This window comes from Hemitrygon akajei, chromosome 5, assembly GCF_048418815.1.
Source record: "Hemitrygon akajei chromosome 5, sHemAka1.3, whole genome shotgun sequence".
Lineage (NCBI taxonomy): Eukaryota > Metazoa > Chordata > Chondrichthyes > Myliobatiformes > Dasyatidae > Hemitrygon > Hemitrygon akajei.
In genome coordinates, this window is record NC_133128.1 from 38,588,941 (window position 1) to 38,610,397 (window position 21,457).

Genomic DNA, 21,457 nt, shown 5'->3' on the forward strand with positions numbered 1-21,457 from the left:
CTCTAAAACATAAAACTAATTGAAATAAAAACACAGAACTGGAAGATAAAGCATTTGAGCTAAGATTACGTTTCTTCTGTAGTGAGACGTGCTTTTATTACATAGTGGTGTGATGACTTATGGTATTCACATACTTTTACAAATAACCCATAATGAATTATTTAAACAGAGTGGTTAATCAAACAATATATTTACAATATTACAGACATATTAAATACACACACTTATAGTTTGAGGAAAAAGCTGCCGCGTATGATCTTATATTCAATGTATAGAAATTAACATCGTCCTCACAAAGTGAGTGGGAAACCATATTCACGATGATCAACACCTCTGAATTTCAGTATTCAGTGAGTCGCCTACCGACATCTTTAGGCCCTTCTTAACAACAGCGCCATTGCCGCTCAAATGGACTGAGAAACACTCTCCACTTGGGGCTTCCCGACGGCAAACCCCGGCCCGCCTGTAGTTGGCGATGGGCGCCGTGTGGTGGCGCTGTGACGGGCGTTGTTGGCTCCGGCCTGGTTCGCTGGATCAGCCTGTCCTCTGGCGTCAGCTCGGGAATTGTCGTCCCTCCTGGAAAACGCGCAGTGAGTGGTGAATAAAAGTGGGTTTTGTAGATAAAGGGCGTCTCGGGTAAACATGCTGCATTTTGCTTTCCTCTTCTCGTTGTAAAGTTTGTTATCGGCGAAGGAAGGAGCTGAGAAGCAGTTTGAGAGTCGGGGCCGAGCTGGAACACCACCGCAGCTTCAGCCCTACACTGAATTCACCTTTCACTTTCTGCAAGAATCCTCTTCCTAAATTTTCATTGATAAAATTGTGTCTAATCCACTAATTGGAACTAATTTTTAAAGAGTTTTAAATCTCACCTTTATGGCGTACACGGTAAATCGAGTAGTAAACTTCCTGTGACCCGAATTTTAAAAGTTCCGTAACCCCAGATTTAGTTACTTCGCTGTTATACTAGTCCTGGTTATGAAATTACCAAGAACAGTTTTGCTTTCTGCGTCTCTATCTTTGCCAGTGGTGACCTTCTGTGATGCACCCTCAGTCGCTTTTTAAATTTCTCATTCATGTGTTGTCTATCGGGCAGCAAAATCAATCAAAATACAGCATCCACATTAACGTATAATATTACCGAGCATTAACTCTCCAGACTTGAGATGAAGGGTCACTGGCATGAAATATCAACTGATTTTCTCTCTCCAAAAATGAACTGGATGGGGACCAATTTCCTAGCGGGAATGTTATTGATCCTACACAGTAAGGTTTAAGCTAGAGTTGCAGGGGGATGGGAACCAGAGTGCCACAACAGTTTGTGGAGAGCACAACACAAAATGCTGGTGGAACGCAGCAGGCCGGGCAGCATCTATCGGAAGAAGTACAGTCGACGTTTCGGGTCGGGACCCTTCGTCAGCATCTGCAGATTTCCTGGTGTTTGAGTTTGTGGAGAGGTTGTGGAGGCAGATGTTGGTAAGACCTTAGGCAAAGTCAGAGAGAGATTGAGCATGGTGCGACTAGCATCCTGCGCTGCTTATATCTCAATGCGTGAAGTATCGTAGGAAGGGCGGATGAGCTTAGGGCATGGATCAACACCTGGAATTATGATATTGTAGCCATTAGTGAGATTTGATTGTGGGGGGGGGGGACTGGCAGCTCAATATTCTGGGGTTCTGTTGTTTTAGATGTGACAGAGTGGGAGGAGTAGCGTTATTAGGGTAAAATGTCACAGCAGTACTCTGTCAGGACAGACTGAAGAACTCAGCTAGTGAGATGTTATGGGTGGAACTGCAAAATTAAAAAAAACTCTGATCACTTTAATGGGGCTGTATTACAGACCGCTCAATAGTCTTAGGGATTTAGGGGAACAAATTTGTAAAGAGATCGCAGACTGTTGCTAGAAACCTAAGGTTGTTATAGTAGGTGATTTCAACTTTCCACATATTGACTGGGAATCCCATACTGTTAAAGGACTATATAGGACAGAGTTTGTCAAATGTGTTAAGGAAAATTTCTTTCATCAGTCCCAATGAGAGAGCATGCCATACTAGATCTTCTATTAGGGAATGAGACAGGACAGGTGACAGAAGTTTGTGTAGGGGTACATTTTGCATCCAGTGACCACAATGTCATTAGTTTCAAAGTAACTATGCAAAAAGATAGGTCTGGCCATGGGTTGAGATTCTAAATTGGAGAAAGGCCCATTTTGATGGTATTATAAATGATCCAGCAAATGTGATTGGGACAAGCTGTTTTCTGGTAAAGGCGTACTTGGAAAGTGGGAGGCCTTCAAAAATGAAATTTTGAGAGTACAAAGCTGTCAGAATAATAGGTAAAGATAACAAATGTAGGGAATCTTGGTTTGCAAAATATATTGAGGCCCTAGTTAAGAGAAAAAAGGAGGTGCATAGTAGGTTTAAGCAAGTAGGAACAAATGAGGTGTTTCCATAGTGCAGGAAATGCAAGGGAACACTCAAGAAAGAAATCAGGGAGGCTAAATGAAGGCATGAAGTTGCTCTAGCAGACCAGGTGAAGAAGAATCCTTATAGATTGTACAGATATGTTAAGTGCAAAAGGATTTTAAGGGCTAAAATTAGTCCTTCGGAAGACCAGAATGGTAATCCATGTGTGGAGCCAAAACAGAGGGGAAGATCTTATTTTCATCTGTATTTACTCAGGACACAGATACAGAGTCTATGGAAGTGAGGCAAAGTGGCATCAACTTCATGGTCCCTGTACAGATTTACAGATCTCAGAGGAGGAGATGTTTGCTCCCCTGAGGCAAATCAGGGTGGATAAATCCCCACAGTCTGACAAGTTCTGCCCTCGGACCCCACGGGAGGCAAGTGCAGAAATTGCCGGAGCCCTAACAGATATATTTAATACATCCTTAATGTTGAGAGGCACCAGAAGATTGGAGGACAGCTAATGTTCCACTATTTAAAAAAGGCTCTGAAATAGAAACCAGGAAATTATAGGCAGATGAATCTGACGTTACCTGTGGGTAAGCTATTGGAAGGTATTTTAAGGAACCGGATAGATAAGTATTTGGGTAGACATGGACTGATTAAGGATAGTCAGCATGGTGTCGCGCGTAGTAGGTCATGTGCTGCACTTTGGTAGGACCAGACAGGGTAGGAACTTGCAGAGTGAATGGTAGCACGCTGAGGGGTGCGATAGAACAAAGGAATCTGGGAAAACAAGTCCATAATTCATTGAAAGTGGCATCACAGGTAGATTGGGTTGTAAAAAAAGCTTTTGGCACATTGGCCTTCATAAATCTAAGTATTGAATCTAGGAGATGGAATGTTATGTTGAAGTTGTATAAGACATTAGTGAGGCCTAATTTGGAGTACCTACAGGAAAGATGTAAATAAGATTGAAAGAGAACAGAGAATATTTACCAAAATGTTGCAAGGTCTGAAAGATCTGAGTTATAAGGAAAGATTGAATAGATTTAGGGCCTTATTCCTTGGAAAGTAGATTGAGAGGAGATTTGATAGAGTTGTACAAAATTATGAGGGTATAGATAGAGTAAATGCAAGCAGGCTTTTCCACTGACGTTGGGTCTATCTTAGATTGTGATCTTAGAACTAGAGGTCATGGGTTAAGGGTGAAAGGTAAAATGTTTAATGGGAATATGAGGGGAAACTTCTTCACTCAGAAGGTTGTGAGGGTGTGGAGTGAGCTGCCAGCACAAGTGCACGTGAGCTCAATTTCAACATTTAAGTGAAGTTTGGATAGGTACATGGATAGTAGGGATATCGAAGGCTGTGGTCCCAGTGTAGGTCGATGGGAGGAGGTAGTCTAAATGGTTTTGGCATGGACTTGATGGGACAATGATCCTGTTTCTGTGCTCTACTTCTCTATGACTCTAAGTTAAGAAATTCTCCCAACTGGTAATTGAGATGACAAGAGTGATTGCTTTTTGTGCTGGTTCCTAATTTTATTTTCTGAGGCTGCTGTTTGTCATCATGGTTTGACACACCTTGTCCATGCTGATCATTAAATACCCATTTGCACCAATCATATAACCATATAACAGTTACAGCACGGAAACAGGCCATCTCGGCCCTTCTAGTCTGTGCCAAACGTTTACTCTCACCTACCTGCACTCAGCCTATAACCCTCCATTCCTTTCCTGTCCATATATCTATCCAATTTTTTTAAAAAATGATAATATTGAACCTGCCTCTACCACTTCTACCGGAAGCTTGTTCCACACAGCTACCACTCTCTGAGTAAAGAAGTTCCCCCTCATGTTACCCCTAAACTTTTGCTCCTAACTCTCAACTCATCCTCCTGTTCGAATCTCCCCGACTCTCAATGGAAAAAGCCTATCCATGTCAACTCTATCTATTCCCCTCATAATTTTAAATACCTCAATCAAGTCCCCCCTCAACCTTCTATGCTCCAAAGAATAAAGACCTAACTTGTTCAACCTTCCTTTGTAAGTTAGGTGCTGAAACCCAGGTAACATTCTAGTAAATCTCTGTACTCTCTCTATTTTGTTGACACCTTTCCTATAATTCGGTGACCAGAATTGTACACAATACTCCAAATTTGGCCTCATCAATGCCTTGTACAATTTTAACATTACATCCCAACTCCTATACTCAATGAAAACACAAAATGCTGGCAGAACTCAGCAGGCCAGACAGCATCTATGGGAGGAGGTAGTGACGATGAAGGGTTTCGGCCCGAAACGTCGTCACTACCTCCTCCCATAGATGCTATCTGGCCTGGTGAGTTCTGCCAGCATTTTGTGTTTTTATTTATTTCCAGCATCTGCAGATTCACTCGTGTTGCTCCTATACTCAATGCTCTGATTTATAAAGGTCAGCATACCAATAGCTTTCTTCACCACCCTATCCATATGAGATATGAGGGAACTATGCATCATTATTCCTAGATCACTCTGTTCTACTGCATTCCTCAATGCCCTACCATTTACCATGTATGTCCTATTTTGATTAGTCCTACCAAAATGTAGCACCTCACATCTACCAACATTAAACTCCATCTGCCATCTTTCAGCCCATTCTTCTAATTGGCCTAAATCTCTGCAAGCTTTGAAAACCTACTTCATTATCCACAATGCCATCTATCTTCATATCATCTGCATACTTACTAATCCAATTTACCACCCCATCATCCAGATCATTAATGTATATGACAAACAACATTGGACCCAGAACAGATCCCTAAGACCCTGCACCCTCCTGCCCATCAGAGCTGTTCATCCTTCGTAACAGCCCCATCCTTCTAGGAATTTTCACTAAAAGGGGAAAATTAACTAGTACAGCGTTTTACAGGATTACAGAGTTTAGCAAAAATACAGAAGTGTTCTTAACTATAAAGCAATACAGATATACCTTCACTTAGCATCTAGATGAACAGTCAGCGATTACATTGTCACTTCCTTTAATATGTTGTATCTAAATATCAAACTCTTGTAGCATCAGACGCCAATTTAATAATCTCCTGTTTTTATTTTTCATGTTAGCCAGGAATACCAAAGGGTTGTAATCTGTATAAACAATTAAGGGTCTTTGTGCTGAACAAATGTACACTTCAAAATGTTGTATTGCCAAAACAAGTGCCAACAATTCTTTTTCTATGGTAGAGTAATTCCTCTGGTGCACATTGAACTTCCGAGAGAAATACGCTACCGGGTGTTCCACCCCATCCCCTGCTTTCTGCAATAGGACTGCCCCCACAGCCTCATCACTTGCATCAGTCGCCAGGGAGAAAGGTTCTAACAAGTCAGGTGCCTTTAAGGGTGATGGCACAGTATGGTTTTTAACTTGTCAAAAGCATCCTGACAAGAATTGTTCCACTCAAATTCTTCTTCCTTCTGTAGGAGTTTTGTAAGTGGGAGGGTGATATCAGCAAAGTTCTTACAAAATTTTCGATAGTACCCCACCATGCCCAAAAATCTTCTCAAGGCTCTCTTGTTTGTTGGTACAGGAACCTCAGAAATAGCCTGTACTTTTGCCTGCACAGGAGCCAACTGCCCCTGCCCTACCACATACCCCAAGTAGGTGATTGTGGCATGACCAAACTCACTCTTTGCAAGGTTCACTGTAAGTTGGGCTGCAGACATTCTTTTAAACAGGTTTTCTACAGCCTCAATGTGCTCATCCCAGGTGTCATTCCAAACTACCACATCGTCAATATAAGCCTTGGTATTTGTTATCCCTTTTATCACCATGTCAATCATCCTCTGGAATGTCCCTGGTGCATTTTTCATTCCGAACAGCAAGACGTTGTACTCGTAAAACCCGGATAGGGTGACAAAGGCTGAAATTTCTCGAGCCCTGTCCGTTAAAGGAACGCACCATTATCCCTTTAACAAGTCAATCTTAGTGATGTACCTCGTTTTCCCCATTTTATCAATGCAATCGTCTACCCTGGGGATAGGGTAAGCATCTGTCTGTGTGACAGCATTCACCTTTCTGTAATCGGTACAGAATCTTATGGTACCATCCGGTTTCGGTACTACCACGCAGGGAGAGGCCCACGCAGAAAAGGATTCACGAATTATACCAGCAGCTAGCATATGCTCAATTTCTTTTTCTACTAGCTTGCTCTTTTCCAAATTCATCCGATACGGGGATTGTTTAATAGGCTGGGTCGAGGCAACAATGACATCATGCTCTGTTCCTTTACACCTCCTTGGAACATCTGGATATAAATCTGTATGCTGTTTAATGAGCTGTGTTAACTGCTCTCTTTGTTCAGGCTCTAAGTGATTGACTTTATCAGCAAGATTGGCTAGAATAACAGTTCTCTAGTCTGGTGGGTATTATACTTATCTTTTCAAAACGCTCTGGGTCCTCCTCAACACTCCGCTCTACCTCATCAGTTTTCGTGACTGCACCGACCTCCGCGGGGGTCGTTTCATGATAACCTTTCAGCATGTTTACATGAACCAACTGGTTCGGCTTGCATCTATCAGGGGTTTCAATCACATAATTCAGCGAGTCTATTTTCTTAACTACTTTGTATGGTCCTTGAAACCTCGCCTGTAGTGGGTTGGTAACTACAGGGAATAGGACCAAGACCTTACCGCCCACGTGAAATTCTTACTCTCGGGTACGTTTGTCATACCATTGTTTCATTCTTGTCTGGGAGCCACTGACTAGTCACCGACCTTCATAACTGACCTTCCGTGTGGAACCTTGTAAAAGGCCTTTCTGAAGTCCATATAGACAACATCCACTGCTTTACCCTCGTCAACTTTCCTAGTAATCTCTTCAAAAAATTCAATAAGATTTGTCAATCATGACCTTCCACACATAAATCCATGTTGACTGTTCCATTTATCCTGCATTTATTTTTTATTTTTTCACATTCATATCTTCCCCCTTGGAATGTACCCCTGAACTACACACTAGAGATGAAGTGGAACAGCTCGAGGCCTGGTGCCAGGCAAATAACGTCTTCCTCAAAGTCAACCAAACAAAGGAGATAGTTACTTTCTCCTGGAGAACTCACGCCACTCACAGTGGGAGAGTAGAGGAAAATGCAGGCAGCTTCAAACTCCTGGGCGTGCACATCATGCACAATCTCTCTTGATCCCAGAAGACATCCTACACAATCAACAAAAGCTCACCAAAATCTCGACTTTATGAGGTAGCTGAAGAGAGCTGGACTATGTACATCTATCAGAATCAGGTTTATTATCACCAGCATGTGATGTGAAATTTGTTAACAGCAGTTCAATGCAATACATAATCTAGCAGAGAGAGAAAAATAATAATAATAAAATAATACATAATAAATAAACAAGTAAATTATGTACATTGAATAGATTATTAAAAAATGTGCAAAAACAGAAATAATGTATATTAAAAAAAGCTTCAAAGTCCATTTAGGAATCAGATGGCAGAAGGGAAGAAGCTGTTCCTGAATCGATGAGTGTGTGCCTTCAGGCTTCTGTACCTCCTACCTGATAGTAACAGTGAGAAAAGGGCATGCCCTGGGTGCTGGAGGTCCTTAATAATGGACGCTGCCTTTCTGAGACACACTCTCTAAAGATATCCTGGGTACTTCGTAGGCTAGTGCCCAAAATGGAGCTGACTAGATTTACAACGCTCTTCAGCTTCTTTCGGTCCTGTGCAGTAACCCCTTCATACCAGACAGTGATGCAGCATGTCAGAATGCTCTCCACAGTACAACCATAAGTTTTTGAGTGTATTTGTTGACATGCCAAATCACTTCAAACTCCTAATAAAGTATAGCTGCTGGCTTACCTCCTTTACTACTACATCAATATGTTGGGACCAGGTTAGATTCTCAGAGATCTTGACACACAAGAACTTGAAGCTGCTCACTCTCTCCACTTCTGATCCCTCTATGTGGATTGGTATGTGATCCTTCATCTTACCCTTCCTGAAGTCCACAATCAGCTCTTTCATCTTACTGACATTGAGTGCCAGGTTGTTGCTGCGGCACCATTCCATAAGTTGACATATCTCACTCCTGTACACCCTCTCGTCACCATCTGAGATTCTACCAACAATGGTTGTATCGTTAGCAAATTTGTAGATGGTATTTGAGCTATGCCTAGCCACACAGTCATGTGTATACAGAGAGTAGAGCAGTGGGCTAACACCTAACTTAGGTGCGCCAGTGTTGATCATCAGTGAAGAGGATATGTTATCACCAGTCCGCACAGACTGGTTTTCCAGTTAGGAAGTCGAGGATCCAATTACAAAGGGAAGTACAGAGGCCTAGGTTCTGCAGCTTCTCAATCTGGATTGTGGGAATGATGGTATTAAATGCTGGGCTATAGTTGATGAACAGCATCCAGACATAAGTGTTTGTGTTGTCTAGGTGGTCTAAAGCCGTGTGAAGAACCATGGAGATTGCATCTGCCGTTGACCTATTGTGACAATAGCAGACTCCATGGGCCTAATGGCCTAATTCTGCTCCTATATCTTGTGGCCCTTTTCCAGATGCTAGTAGAGAGCATCCTGACATGTTACATTACTGCATAGTATGAAAACTACACTGTGGCAGATAAGAAGGCTCTATAATGGGTTGTCAAAACGGCTCTATGCTTCGTCGACATCAGTCCATCCACTATCAAGGGCATATATACAGAAAGGTGCCAGAAACGGACCGGTAACATCATGAAGGACCCAGCCACACTGCTCATGATTTGTTTGTCCCACTCCCAGCAGGGAGGAGGCAATGTAGCGTCTACGCCAGGACCACCAGACTCCAAGAAAGTTACTTTCCCCAACTAGTAAGGCTGATCAACTCCCCCACCCACTAACCCTCCCCCAACCACCACTACTCTATCATTTCCTGTCAGTCACCTTATGTACCTAGCATCACTTTATGGACGTATAACCCATCTATGAATTTATACTTACTGTGTTTCAATACCTTGTGGTTATTTTTGTGCTGCATTGGTTGCACGGTAACAATTATTTTGTCTCCTTTACACTTTTGTACTGGAAATGACATTAAGCAATCTTGAATCTTGATCTAGTGCAATCTACAGTGTGTAATTAACCTCTCAACTTGCAGAACTTTGGGATGTGGGAGGAAATCTATCCAGTCACAATGCGAACATGCATACAGACTGCAGATCAGGATTCAGTCTAGGATCTGAACAATGAGGCAGCAGTTCTAACCTCAGTAATGCATGAATTAAAGATGAGCTTTATTTAGCTTTTTTGTCACGTCATTGAAACATACAGTGAAATGTGTTTGCATCAATGACCAACACAGTCCAAGGACGTGTAGGGGGCAGCCTGCAAGTGTCACCGTGCTTCTGGCATCAACATAGCATGGCCACTTCTTATTAACCCATCGTAGGAACGTGGGAGGAAGCCCAGGCAGTCATGGGAAGAACATGCAAACTCCTTGCAAATGGTGCAAATTGAACTCAGGTCGCTGGTGCAGCATCTGTGGAGGTAAAGAGGTAGTCAGCATTTCAGGTAGAAACCTTGCATCCGGATCAAGAGTGTAGAGGGAAGAATGGGGAGGAGGCTAACAGGTGATATGTGAGGAGATGGTTGATGGTGGCAGACAGAACCATGCAGAAGAGGAGAGAGTGTTGAGAAGGAGGATGGAATGTAACAGGTGTAAACAGATAAGAATAATTAGGTAGCTGTAATCAGGTTGGGGCTAGATGGGAATGGTGATCCAGGGGAGAAGAAACCCAGGGAGAAGGACTTAATAAAATCAGACGTAGACATAAGTGTGCCCCACGAAATCATTCAGAGTCTTCCTTAACTAGAAGCCCTGGATGAACCATGAGATTGGCAATCTGCTGAGGGCTAAGTAGGAGGCATTCAGGGCTGGTAACCAAGTTAAATACAAGAGATCCAGGTACGATCTCCAGAAAGGCATCTCACATGTGAGGTGGCAATTCTGGACCAAACTTGAATCACTGAAGGAATGCTCAATACAATGCTTTCGGTAAGATGGCGGCACATGTGAATGCAGCGGCCTCACAGGGGCCAACCAAAAGTGCTTTTCTCTTTGTAAAATTTGTTTTTTTACGATCTAAAGACAATTCTACTCCAAGAACATTAGGTACTGCAGGGCTACTCCATTAGTGAGCTGTTCGTGGATCAGAGTAGTTGGACTGGTGTTGGAGGCGTAGCTGGCTGAGATGTTGGAGAAAGAGCCAGCCAAAGTGTTGGAAGGGGCCGGCCGTGATGTTGAAGAAGGGTACAGTCGGGATATCAGGAAAAAAGACAGTTGGGATGTCGGAGGAGCAGGTTTGGGTTCGGAGGAGCTGACCTGGCTGCAGATTGTGTTGAGGCCTGCTACTTGGAAGCATTGGAGTTGGTGCAGTATAACTGCGGGAGGTTGTCTTGGGCATTTCACTTGCAATCGCAAGACTCTGTTCGTGATAATGTAAGTTGCCGCGGTCCTGTTACCCTTATTTGGTGTTGAGACAGTCATCATGGGAGCTGTGTAGCCTCGGTCAAGCCTTGGGCTTACCACCTGTTGCAGACCAGGTGAGAGTCGTGGAAGTGTGTAGGATTGTGTGCGTCTGTATACTGCTAGAGGATTGTACCATCGATTGTCGAACGCTGTTGCTCAGGTTCTTAGATATATTTTTTTCGCGTGAATATGCTTCTTTGCTCATTATTTTGAATTATGTTACTCACTGTTTTTGAATGTTATTCATTATTTTGAAGTTTGCTTGCTATTTTGAACGTTTTGCACCATGGCCACAGAAGAACACTGTTTCATTCAGCTGTATCTATGTATGGTTTGAGTGATAATTAAAATTGATTTGATTCTGATTTTGACCTGTGGCAGGGGTTGTATGCTGTCACCTACTATAAAGTGAAACCAGGTGACATAGGTAACAGCAAGGCTTCACTCCCAGATTGGCTCAGTACCTTTTATGCTTGCTTTGATCATCAAAACATGGAGGCATCTTGACAAAATTGCTGTGATTTCAGTCTCTGAGGCTCAGCCTTGAAAGCATCCTAATGGAGGGTGAACCAACAGAAAGCATCCTAATGGAGGGTGAATTAACAGAAAGCATCTGGCCCATTGGGAAAACTTGGCCGAGTACTGAAGACCTGCGTGAATCTAATGGCAATAGTGTTTAACAATATCTTTAACCTCTTGCTTTGGCAGTCTGAGGAACCCCTCAGCTTCAAGCAGGCTTCAGTTATACCAGTGTCTGAGAAGAATGAGGTAAGTTGCCTCAGTGACTATCTTCCATTAGCACTTACATCCACTATAATGAAATGCTTTGAAAGTTTGATGATGAAACATATCAACTCCTGCCTGAGAAGTGATGTGGATCCACTCTGATTTTCCTACCGTTACAACAGGTTTGACAGTGGATGCCATTTCATTGGTTGACAGTGGATGCTGTTTTATTGGTTGACAGTAGGTGCTATTTCATTGGTTCTTCACTTAATCCTGGAACATCGGGACAGTGAAGATGCTCTTCATTGACTACAGCTTGGCATTCAATACTATCATTACCTCAAAGCTAATCAATAAGGATCAAGTCTTAGACCTCAATATCTTCTTGTGTAACTGGATCCTTGATTTCCTCAATTGCAGACTCCGGTCAGTTCAGATTGGCAACATCTCCTCCACTTTCACCATCAGCACAGGTACACCACAAGGCTGTGTGCTTCACCCTCCCCCCCATTCTGTTTGCTTTATACTTATGACTGTGAGGCTAAGCATAGCTCCAATACCATATTTAAGTTTGCTGAATGACACCACTGATGTTGGCCGAATCAAAGGTGATGATAACTTATAAACAGGAGGATGAAAATCTCACTGAGTGGTGCCACAACAACAACAACCTCTCATTCAATGTCAACAAGACCAAGGGGATGATTATTACTTCAGGAGAAGAAAACCAGAGGTCTATGAGCCAGTCTTCATCGGGGGATCAGAGGCAAAGAGGGTCAGCAACTTTAAATTCGCCGGTGTTTTAATTTCAGAGGCTCTGTCGTGGGTCTAGTACATAAGTGTCATTATGAAGAAAGCACAGCTGGACCTCTATTTTCTTAGAAATTTGCGAAGATCTGGCAAATCATCTCAAACTTAGACGAACATCTATATATGTGTGGTGGACTGGTTGCATCATGACCTGGTTTAGAAATACCAATGCTCTTGGTGAAAAGCCTGTAAAAAGTAGTGGATTTGGCTCAGTCTGTCACAGGTAAAGCCGTCCTCACCAGTGAGCTCATCTACACTATCACAGAGAAGCAGCATCCATCCTCAGGACTACCACCCTCCGGGCCATACTCTTTTCCCAATGCTGCTGTCAGCAAATAGGTACAGGAGCCTCAGGACCTGCTCCACCATGATTCTGATCGGTTATTAACCCTTGACCATAAGGTCTTGAACCAGAGTGGATGACTTCACTTGCCCCATCACTGAACTGGACCCACTTTCAAGGATTCCTCATTGTATGCTCTTGATATTTATTGCTTATTTACTAATAATTGTTTTTTCTCTCTCTCTTTCTGTTTTGCACATTTTTCCCTACATTGGTTGTTGTCTGCCTTGTTAGGTGTGGTCTTTCATTCTGTCACATTTCTTGTATTTATCATGATTGCTTGCAAGAAAAGGAATCTAAGGGGTTGACTTTTTTTATATAAAAAATTTATTTTATGATGTATGACCTATCTTTAAATTTTTGATTACGGAGTGGTATACCTTTATGTGATGTGCTATAACATTTTGATCAATTTTATTACAATATATGAATGTACACACTTTATGTTGAGATGTATCTATGTGTTGCACTCTGTAAATCTTGTTTTTTCTTCTGAATAAAAATACTGTAAAAGAAGAAAAAGAATCTAATGGTGACATATATGTACTTAGATAATAAGTTTACTTTGAATTTTGAACAGGATAGGAGTCTGAGTGATGGGCAGATGTGGCCAGCTGTGGTGGGGGGTGTTATACTTCTTGTTAATGGGATGAGGCTGCGTCGGGGAAGGATGGAAAAATTGAGTTAAGTAACAGGGACCCTGGGTGGAGTGAGGGAAGTGAGAATGGAACGCAGGCTAACTGATCTAAAATAAATATAGCTGGTACCACATTTTAATCATTTTGTTTTATTTGGAGTAGAAACCGTCATTCAAATAATTTTTGATGAGTTGCATTTTTATTTTATGTACAAAAGGTGTGAGTTGATTATTTATACAATATAAACTACTTTGCAGGGATGTGGTTTCTCATGATCATGTTCATAGAAAGTGTATATTGTTGCCTGCATTTAAACCTATAGCTGTCTTCAGTCAGTAATGTTTTGCTATGATATAATATGCATATTTTACATTTATAGGTGAACCCCACATTACAGTCATTCAAGTCAGTGGGAAGTTGCACCTACAAAATTCACTTTTATGTGAAAACAAGTAAGTAGATGTCAACTCACTTCCTGATGCATGTACAGATGATGCAAATTTGTGTTACAAAAAATCACGACGTGCCCTGTTTTCTGGTAACCCCCTTCACCCCACCTCATCCCCCCCACCCCCAGTGAGATGTAGAAATGTCTATATAAATAAACAGTAAATCTTAAACTGCTAGTAAAGGCCCTTGGTAATAGATCTGTCTATTCAAATTGACTAATAGGCACTATAAATAAACACTTCTCTCTCTGCCCCTCCGCTGAACATTTCCCCAAAAGAGTCTTATTAGTGTAAGGAAAGAACACTCTGGATAATAAGACCAACTTTTGATTGGCTGTGGTTTTGTTTAGCAATTAACTTTTTCAATTTTAATTAGTGATTATGGCACTTGGATACAAGTCAAAACTGCTTTTGGCAAAGATAAATCCTTTGATATCTATATCACCATTTTATTTGTCATTCCTGACTCATCTGAATATTTCCCATTCCATAATGATTCAAATCACAATTTAAAAGGCTATAATTTTTGTCAAACGACATTTTACTCGATCTGATGAGGGTCATTTACTCAAAGATATTTGTATACTCACAAGTGCTGCTTGCCCTTTGGACTGTTTCTGTCCAATCATCACATTTTACTACAACTATCCACAGTGACCTAGAAATTATAAGCTAAGTTTGTTTATTGATATCTTTGCATGAACAGCTTAAATTCATACTTCAGATTTAGTGTTTATAACAATGGAAATGTTATGGAATTTGAATATATCTAAAATTAGCTGTTGATATTATTTACTTATGTGCCACTGCTTCCGATACAACGTCCTCTATATTGCTGACACCCGATATAAATTGGCGGACCGCTTTGTTGAGCACCTCCATTCCATCTGCCAAACTTTTAATTCCTATCCCCATTCCAATTCCAACATGTCAGTCCAAAGACCCCCTCTTCAGGCATGATGAGGCTACTCTCAAGGTGGAGGAATAACACCTCATATTCTCTCTAGGTTGACTCCAACCTAAAGGCATGGACATGGATTTCTCCTTCCAGTACTTTTCTTCTTTTCCCCCTCACCCTTCCTCCTCCTAATCTCCATTCTGGCCTCTTACCTCGTCTCCTCACCTGCCTACCACTTTCCCCTGGCCTCCTTCTTCTCCTTCTTCCCCTTCTCCCATAATCCTTTCTCCTCTCAGATTCTTTTCCTTCTCCAGCGCTTTACCTTTTCTACCCACCTGGCTTCACCTTCACCTTCACCTTCTAGCTTGTCCCCTTTCCCCTCAGCCGCCTTTTTATTCTGTTGTCTTCCCCTTTCTTTCCAGTCCTAGTGAAGGGTCTCGGGGCAAAATGGCAACAGTTTATTTATTTTCATAAATGCTGCTTGACCTGCTGGAGTTCGTATAACATTTTGTGTGCTTTGTTCTGGATTTACAACATGTGCTGAATCTCTTGTGTTTAAAAAGAAATAAAATGCCTTTATGTTTGTGATAGTTTGATTTTCTCAACTATTTGCTGTTTTTCATCATTGCTGTGCTGAATTCTAATAATCACATTTCTTAGGATCTCCATCCTTAGAATGGATGAAAAGAAAAAGATGGAAAATTCCTCTGTAAGTACATTTTTAAGTATATGGTACGTAAGCCTTATAGATGAATGTGAAGATCGTGAAATAATCTTATTTGGTACTTTCAGCATTCAGTTAATCACTTTATTGATAAGGGAACACAAATATAAATTCACCATGAACCAAGCCAGAACTCAAAATTTAGAAATGATTTCTAGACACACAGATGACAATGTTAATGACTGATACATAGCAACTGAAATAGAGTGGAAGTGTGATTCAACTTTGAGAATGAAGGGTGTGGAGAGATTATGAGGATTGATGAAATTAATTATTTGGAGGGTGAGCAAACATCTGTAGATTATTAACACAGACACAGAAAAGTTGATCTGGGTGGTTTATTTCTGTGTCGTAGATTCTTAATACAGTATATAAATAAACAAAAGGAATTTTATCCTTAGTTATAAAATAGATATTTCCAGAAGTTTTATTACTTGTTCTTGTGTTTCCAATATTTAAATTAATTTTTACAGAAGGTATTTATTTTTGGTGTGAACTATAGCTCATCCAGATTCAGAGCTCGAATCCATTGGCATAACTCTACCAGTAAACTGATATTCTGTTCTTTTTGGAATTAACCCTAACCCGTTTTCATAATATGCTTACATTATACCTTTAGCTCTTCACATTGATGGCAATTTCTTTTAGAATTAACTTCACTCCTAGTATAGAATAATGGTTTAGTTTGGTATTAACTCCAATCTTTCCTGAGATTGCATTTCATCAAATTACCTCTCCTTTTCTAACCTGCTTTAACTATTTTAATCACTCAATAATTGTAAATCAGGATTTCAGCTGCCTGAGGCTACGTCCACACTACACCGGATAAATCCGTAACCAAAGCTTTTTCTCTTCGTTTTTGCCCTCCATCCACACTAAAACGGCGTTTTCGTACCCCGAAACCGGAGCTTTACAGAAACGCTTTCCAGGGTGGGTATTTTTGAAAACGCTGCTCAGGCAGATCAGTATGGTCGGGGTAACTGGAGACTTCTGAAAACGCTATCAGACGGCAGCGCGCTATTTCATTGTTTTCTTGAACGCAAACTAACAATTTACAGCAGATGGCAACAAGACTGAAGCCAGAAGAGTTAGAAATGTACTCACCAAATACTTTGACCCATAACTTACTGAATAAATAAGTATACTCACTTTGCCCTGTTTTCTGTCCTTGCTCGTATGAAGGTGGTTTACCTATTTATGCAAGTACTTCTCTGACGGTAGATGTGTAACAGCCTAATGTAACATTATATGGAAATACAAGATAACACTGATGCAGACGTTAAAATATTTATACATTTAACAAGGTGCTTTATTAGTGCAACAGAGTTAGTCAGTTTTTCAATGTTCGTCGTCAGCCAGGTCAATCTGTGCATGAACTCCCTGTCGGTTGCCTCCGTACGCTCCAGTATTTGTTTTTTTTTACTTTTAAGTTCTCCTGCGCGAGAGCCAACAGCTGTCCGTCATTTTAAGTTTTTCTAGCCTGTAACTACACAAACGCGCACTTTTACGGCGAGATTCGACACCAAACATGTCGCTTGTTTTCGGTAGATGTATGCCCAGTAGGAGGAGATTCACCAAAATCTCCGTTTCAATGTGGATAGAGATATTTTCAAAAACACATAGTGTGGACGCCTATTGATTTACGCGAAACTGGCGTTTTCAAAATTATCCGGTCTAGTGTGGATGTAGCCTCAGCTTTAAGCTCTCAGGTACATGCTCTCACCCTACCCCCCATCCTAACCTATTATGCTGCCCTGCCTCTATTTGAGGCACACCTGAAAACCGAACTGGTATGTCATTATATATTTATGGTCATTTAACTTGATCATATTAACCAACCATTGACTGAAGTGAACATGATTATACGTTGACTGAAGACCATTAACAAAAGGTCTGATTCATTTATCAAGAAGAAATGAAACAGCTTCCCTCTTTACCTATTTGTACCTAATTAAGATGGGATTGCGCTTAATGACGTTAACATATTTGGGCATTTATTTCAGTCAGAATTAGAAAATTTAAGTTAAGCTTTTGTCATCAGATCATTATTTTAATTTAAAAACTCCTAATACTTGAATTTAATTGCAGGAGGTTTGGATTATATTGAATAAGCTTGATGATCAAAAGTCAATCGGTGTAATTCTTGTAATTTTGTCACAGCAGCTGCAGACTTTGCAAATAAGAATGCTTTTTCTATTACCCTTTATGTGGAAAAATCATGGTTATAAACTTTATTCCTAAATCATCTCTAGCTCTCAATGACCCTTTAATTCTTGATTTTGCAACATAAAAGAGTTTTCTTAGTGTCACGTACCCCGTGACCAGGTTACCGAACCAGCAGAAATGGAATACACGTTGGAGTCTGGTATTACAGTAACTAAAAGTGTTTATTAGTAAACTAAGTAATACAGTACTATAAAATGCAAATATATGAAACAGGTTGGCAGTGATATATACAGAAGTGTGGAAATAGGAATCAAAACCAAGCTCTTGCAAAGTCTAGGGGTAAATGGGTAGTCTTACGATGGTGAAGAGTTCAGTTCAGTTCAGTTTAGGTCAAGGTAGTTGCTGGTGTACCGTTGGAGAGAGAGAGAGAGCGAGAAGTGATGCCGTTGCCGTCGATCTTCCCATTGTCTTCCTGTTGCGGTCACCGACTGTGACCATACCAAGCACGACTGTTCTTCAGTGGTAGACCTGTCACCCAGGCAAGGGTGGACACACAAACAAGCCCCCACCGGTCGCACCTTCACACACTGTGAGCCACTGATCGATTCCCCCGAATCGATCCTCCAAACCCCCACCTTCATGTGGGTGCACAATGCTCTTTCAGTGTCCTGTGGTGTGTCTCCGTGGTGTGCCTTTCAGGGCACCGGCTGTCCATCAAACCGGCTCCGCCTTGCTGTTTCTGCAAGAATATAACAAGCAGGCAAAGAAAGTGTCCTTATAGCAAAGGTAAACAATCAGCCAAGAAGCCATAATATTAAATCATGACTCTCTCTCTCTCATCTGTGCGGGATGTCTCCCCCTCCTCTTCTTCTCTCTCTCTCTCATTAGCAGCATAGTTCACAGGGGGGGTCAACTCTAGACCCTGTCTTAGCTTGGTTTGCTCATCACACCCCCACCCTTTTAGGAATTTTTACGGGGGGGGGGTAAAAATTCAAACATGAATGTACATTACAGAGTCCAACATAATACATAGGTAGTCATCAATCAACAGAGTGAAACACAGATATAATTTCAAATCTAGCATCTAGATAAACAATTAGCAATCACATTGTTAGTACATTACAGAATAGAAAGCAATACATATGTGGTTATCATGTAGCACATACAGAAGCGTATACAAATATTAATCTCTATTTCACTTTTAAACTTAACATTCAGCCAGTCAATCTACCATGATCTGGTTACTGCGCAGGCGGGGTAAACTTCAGAATCTATGGGCAGGTCCTCAGCCTTTACAGGCTTACTCTTAAGCTGAACTGTTGGGAACACATCCCTCCCCGCCAGGTCATTCCCGAGTAAGACATCCACATCGCATATCGGGAGTGCAGACCGCACTCTGATCGTGACTGGTCCGGATACTAAGTCACATTTCAAAAATATTTTATGCAACGGTATGGCCTCGGTCCCTTTTCCAATCCCTTCTATCACATTACCAGTCTCTGTCTCAGCACTGAATTCCAACACACTGCTTAGGATTAAGGACTGAAAAGCCCCAGTGCCCCTCCAGATTCTCACTGGAACTGGGGTTGACCCCTCCTTCACAGATACCAACCTAGTCGAAAGAAATTTCTCAATTCCTTCCTGAACTCGGCTTGACACCTCCTCCCTTAGCGGCATTTCATCCGGCTTAATACAGGCAGTCAGGGTTGGCGCCTTTCCCTTTCCTTTATCTCTTTTGGGAGCAAGACACTTAGACACTATGTGACCAGCTTTCCCACAATTATAACATGTAAAACTGGGGAACTTCGCTCCAGACTGCTTCTCATCTTCCTTACCCTTTCTGCTAGTCCCCTGCTTACTCTCTGATTTAGCCGGTGGGCTCTCTCTACCATCCCTACTACCCCTCTGGTAGCTCTTACTTGGAGAAAGCTTTACCTTGTGGGTTAAGGCATACTCGTCTGCTAACTTGGCAGTCGCGGACAGAGTTTCTGCCTCCTTCTTGTCCAAGTACGTCCTCATACCTTCAAGGACACAGCTTTTCAACTGCTCAATCAGCATCAACTGTTTTAGTTTCTCAAGATCCTCACTGGCCCCTTTCGAGGCGCACCAACACTCAAAGTACATTTGCATCTCGTGGACAAACTCTAAATACGTGCGGTCCCACTGCTTCCTCAAATTCTGGAACCTTTGCCAGTATGCCTCTGGAACCAACTCATAAATCCTCAGTATAGCTGCTTTTACTTCATCATAATTCTTCGCCTCATCCGCAGACAACGCCAAATAGGCTTGCTGAGCCTTCCCCTTAAGAACACTCTGTAACAAAACAGCCCACTTCTCCTTCGGCCAGTTCTGATGCACAGCGACTTTCTCAAAATGCAGAAAATACCTATTGACATCTGTTTCCTCAAATGGGTGTACCAAATTAATTTCCTGACTAACCTTGAACCCCCCCCCCCCAGCTAGGTCTGGCACTGGTCCCCCTGCCTGCAATGCTTGTATCCTAGCCAGCTCAAACTGCCTCTCTTTTTCCTTTTCTTCACTCTCTTTCCTGTTTCTTTGCCTCCAGCTCTTTTACTCGTAACTCATACTGCTGCATTCTTTTCCTCTCCTCAGCCTCAACCCTTAATTTTTCCATCGGCAGTCGGATCTCAACCTTGCTAGGTTTACTTTCAGGAAACAGCTCCAACTCCTCATCTTGAAACACCCCCGTAGATACGTAATGGTCGGCTATGTCTCTCTGCATTTCTGACTTCCTTGTTGACGTCTTTACCTTCGAAAGATTGAACTTTCTTGCAATACTCAACAGCTCCACCTTCCTAGTGTCCTCTAATGCCTCAGAGGTTTATTGACGTCCATTTCTGCTGTTTTTGTTTCACACAACCCAAATCGGATAAGGAAATTTACCCCAAGCAATTCAACAGCCCCCCAATTTGACATTCAAATCCCGAACAAAGGCCCCAATTTGTCATGTACCCCGTGACCGGGTTACCGAACCAGCAGAAATGGAATACACATTGGAGTCTGGTATTACAGTAACTAAAAGTGTTTATTAGTCAACTGAGTAATACAGTACTATAAAATACAAATATATGAAACAGGTTAGCAATGACATATACAGAAGTGTGAAAATAGGAATCAAAACCATGCTCTTTCAAAGTCTAGGGGTAAATGGGTAGTCTTACGATGGTGAGTTCAGTTTAGGTCAAGGTAGTTGTTGGTGTACCGTTGGAGAGAGAGAGAGCGAGAAGTGATGCCATTGCTGTCGATCTTCCCATTGTCTTCCTGTTGCGGTCACTGACTGTGACCATACCAGGCACGACTGTTCTTCAGTGGTAGACCTGTCACCCAGGCAAGGGTGGACACACAAACAAGCCCCCACCGGTCGCACCTTCTCACACTGTGAGCCACTGATCGATTCCCCTGAATCGATCCTTCAAACCCCCACCTTCACGTGGGTGCACAACGCTCTTTCAGTGTCCCGTGGTGTGTCTCCGTGGTGTATCTGCTTGTGTCTTAGCAGACCTGCTTTTTATCTCCCCTTTCGGGGCACCATCAAACCGGCTCCGCCTTTCAGTCTCTGCAAGAATCTAACAAGCAGGCAAAGAAAGTGTCCTTATAGCAAAGGTAAACAATCAGCCAAAGAGCCATAATGATAAATCATATCTCTCCCTCTCTCATCTGCGTGAGATGCCTCCCCCCTCTTCTTCTCTCTCTCTCATTAGCAGCATAGTTCACAGGGGGGACAACTCTGGACCCCATTTTAGCTTGGTTTGCTCATCACATTAGAAA

The 21,457-nt window shown here is 41.9% G+C and overlaps 1 protein-coding gene across 4 annotated transcripts in view; it reads left to right on the forward strand.

Moving 5' to 3' along the window:
* Positions 1-482: 482 nt before the first annotated feature.
* LOC140727650 (E3 ubiquitin-protein ligase DZIP3-like) overlaps positions 483-21,457 on the forward strand; it is a 107,662-nt gene continuing 86,687 nt past the window's right edge. For 3 of the 4 annotated variants that reach the window (XM_073045266.1, XM_073045268.1, XM_073045270.1), the window contains exons 1-3: positions 516-590; positions 13,811-13,883; positions 15,439-15,487. In XM_073045266.1, the coding sequence (XP_072901367.1) occupies positions 15,455-15,487 (33 nt within the window). In that variant the 5' untranslated portion in view covers positions 516-590; positions 13,811-13,883; positions 15,439-15,454. Of the gene's footprint in view, positions 608-13,810; positions 13,884-15,438; positions 15,488-21,457 lie in introns of all 4 variants that reach the window. The other variant, XM_073045267.1, reaches the window with a different exon arrangement.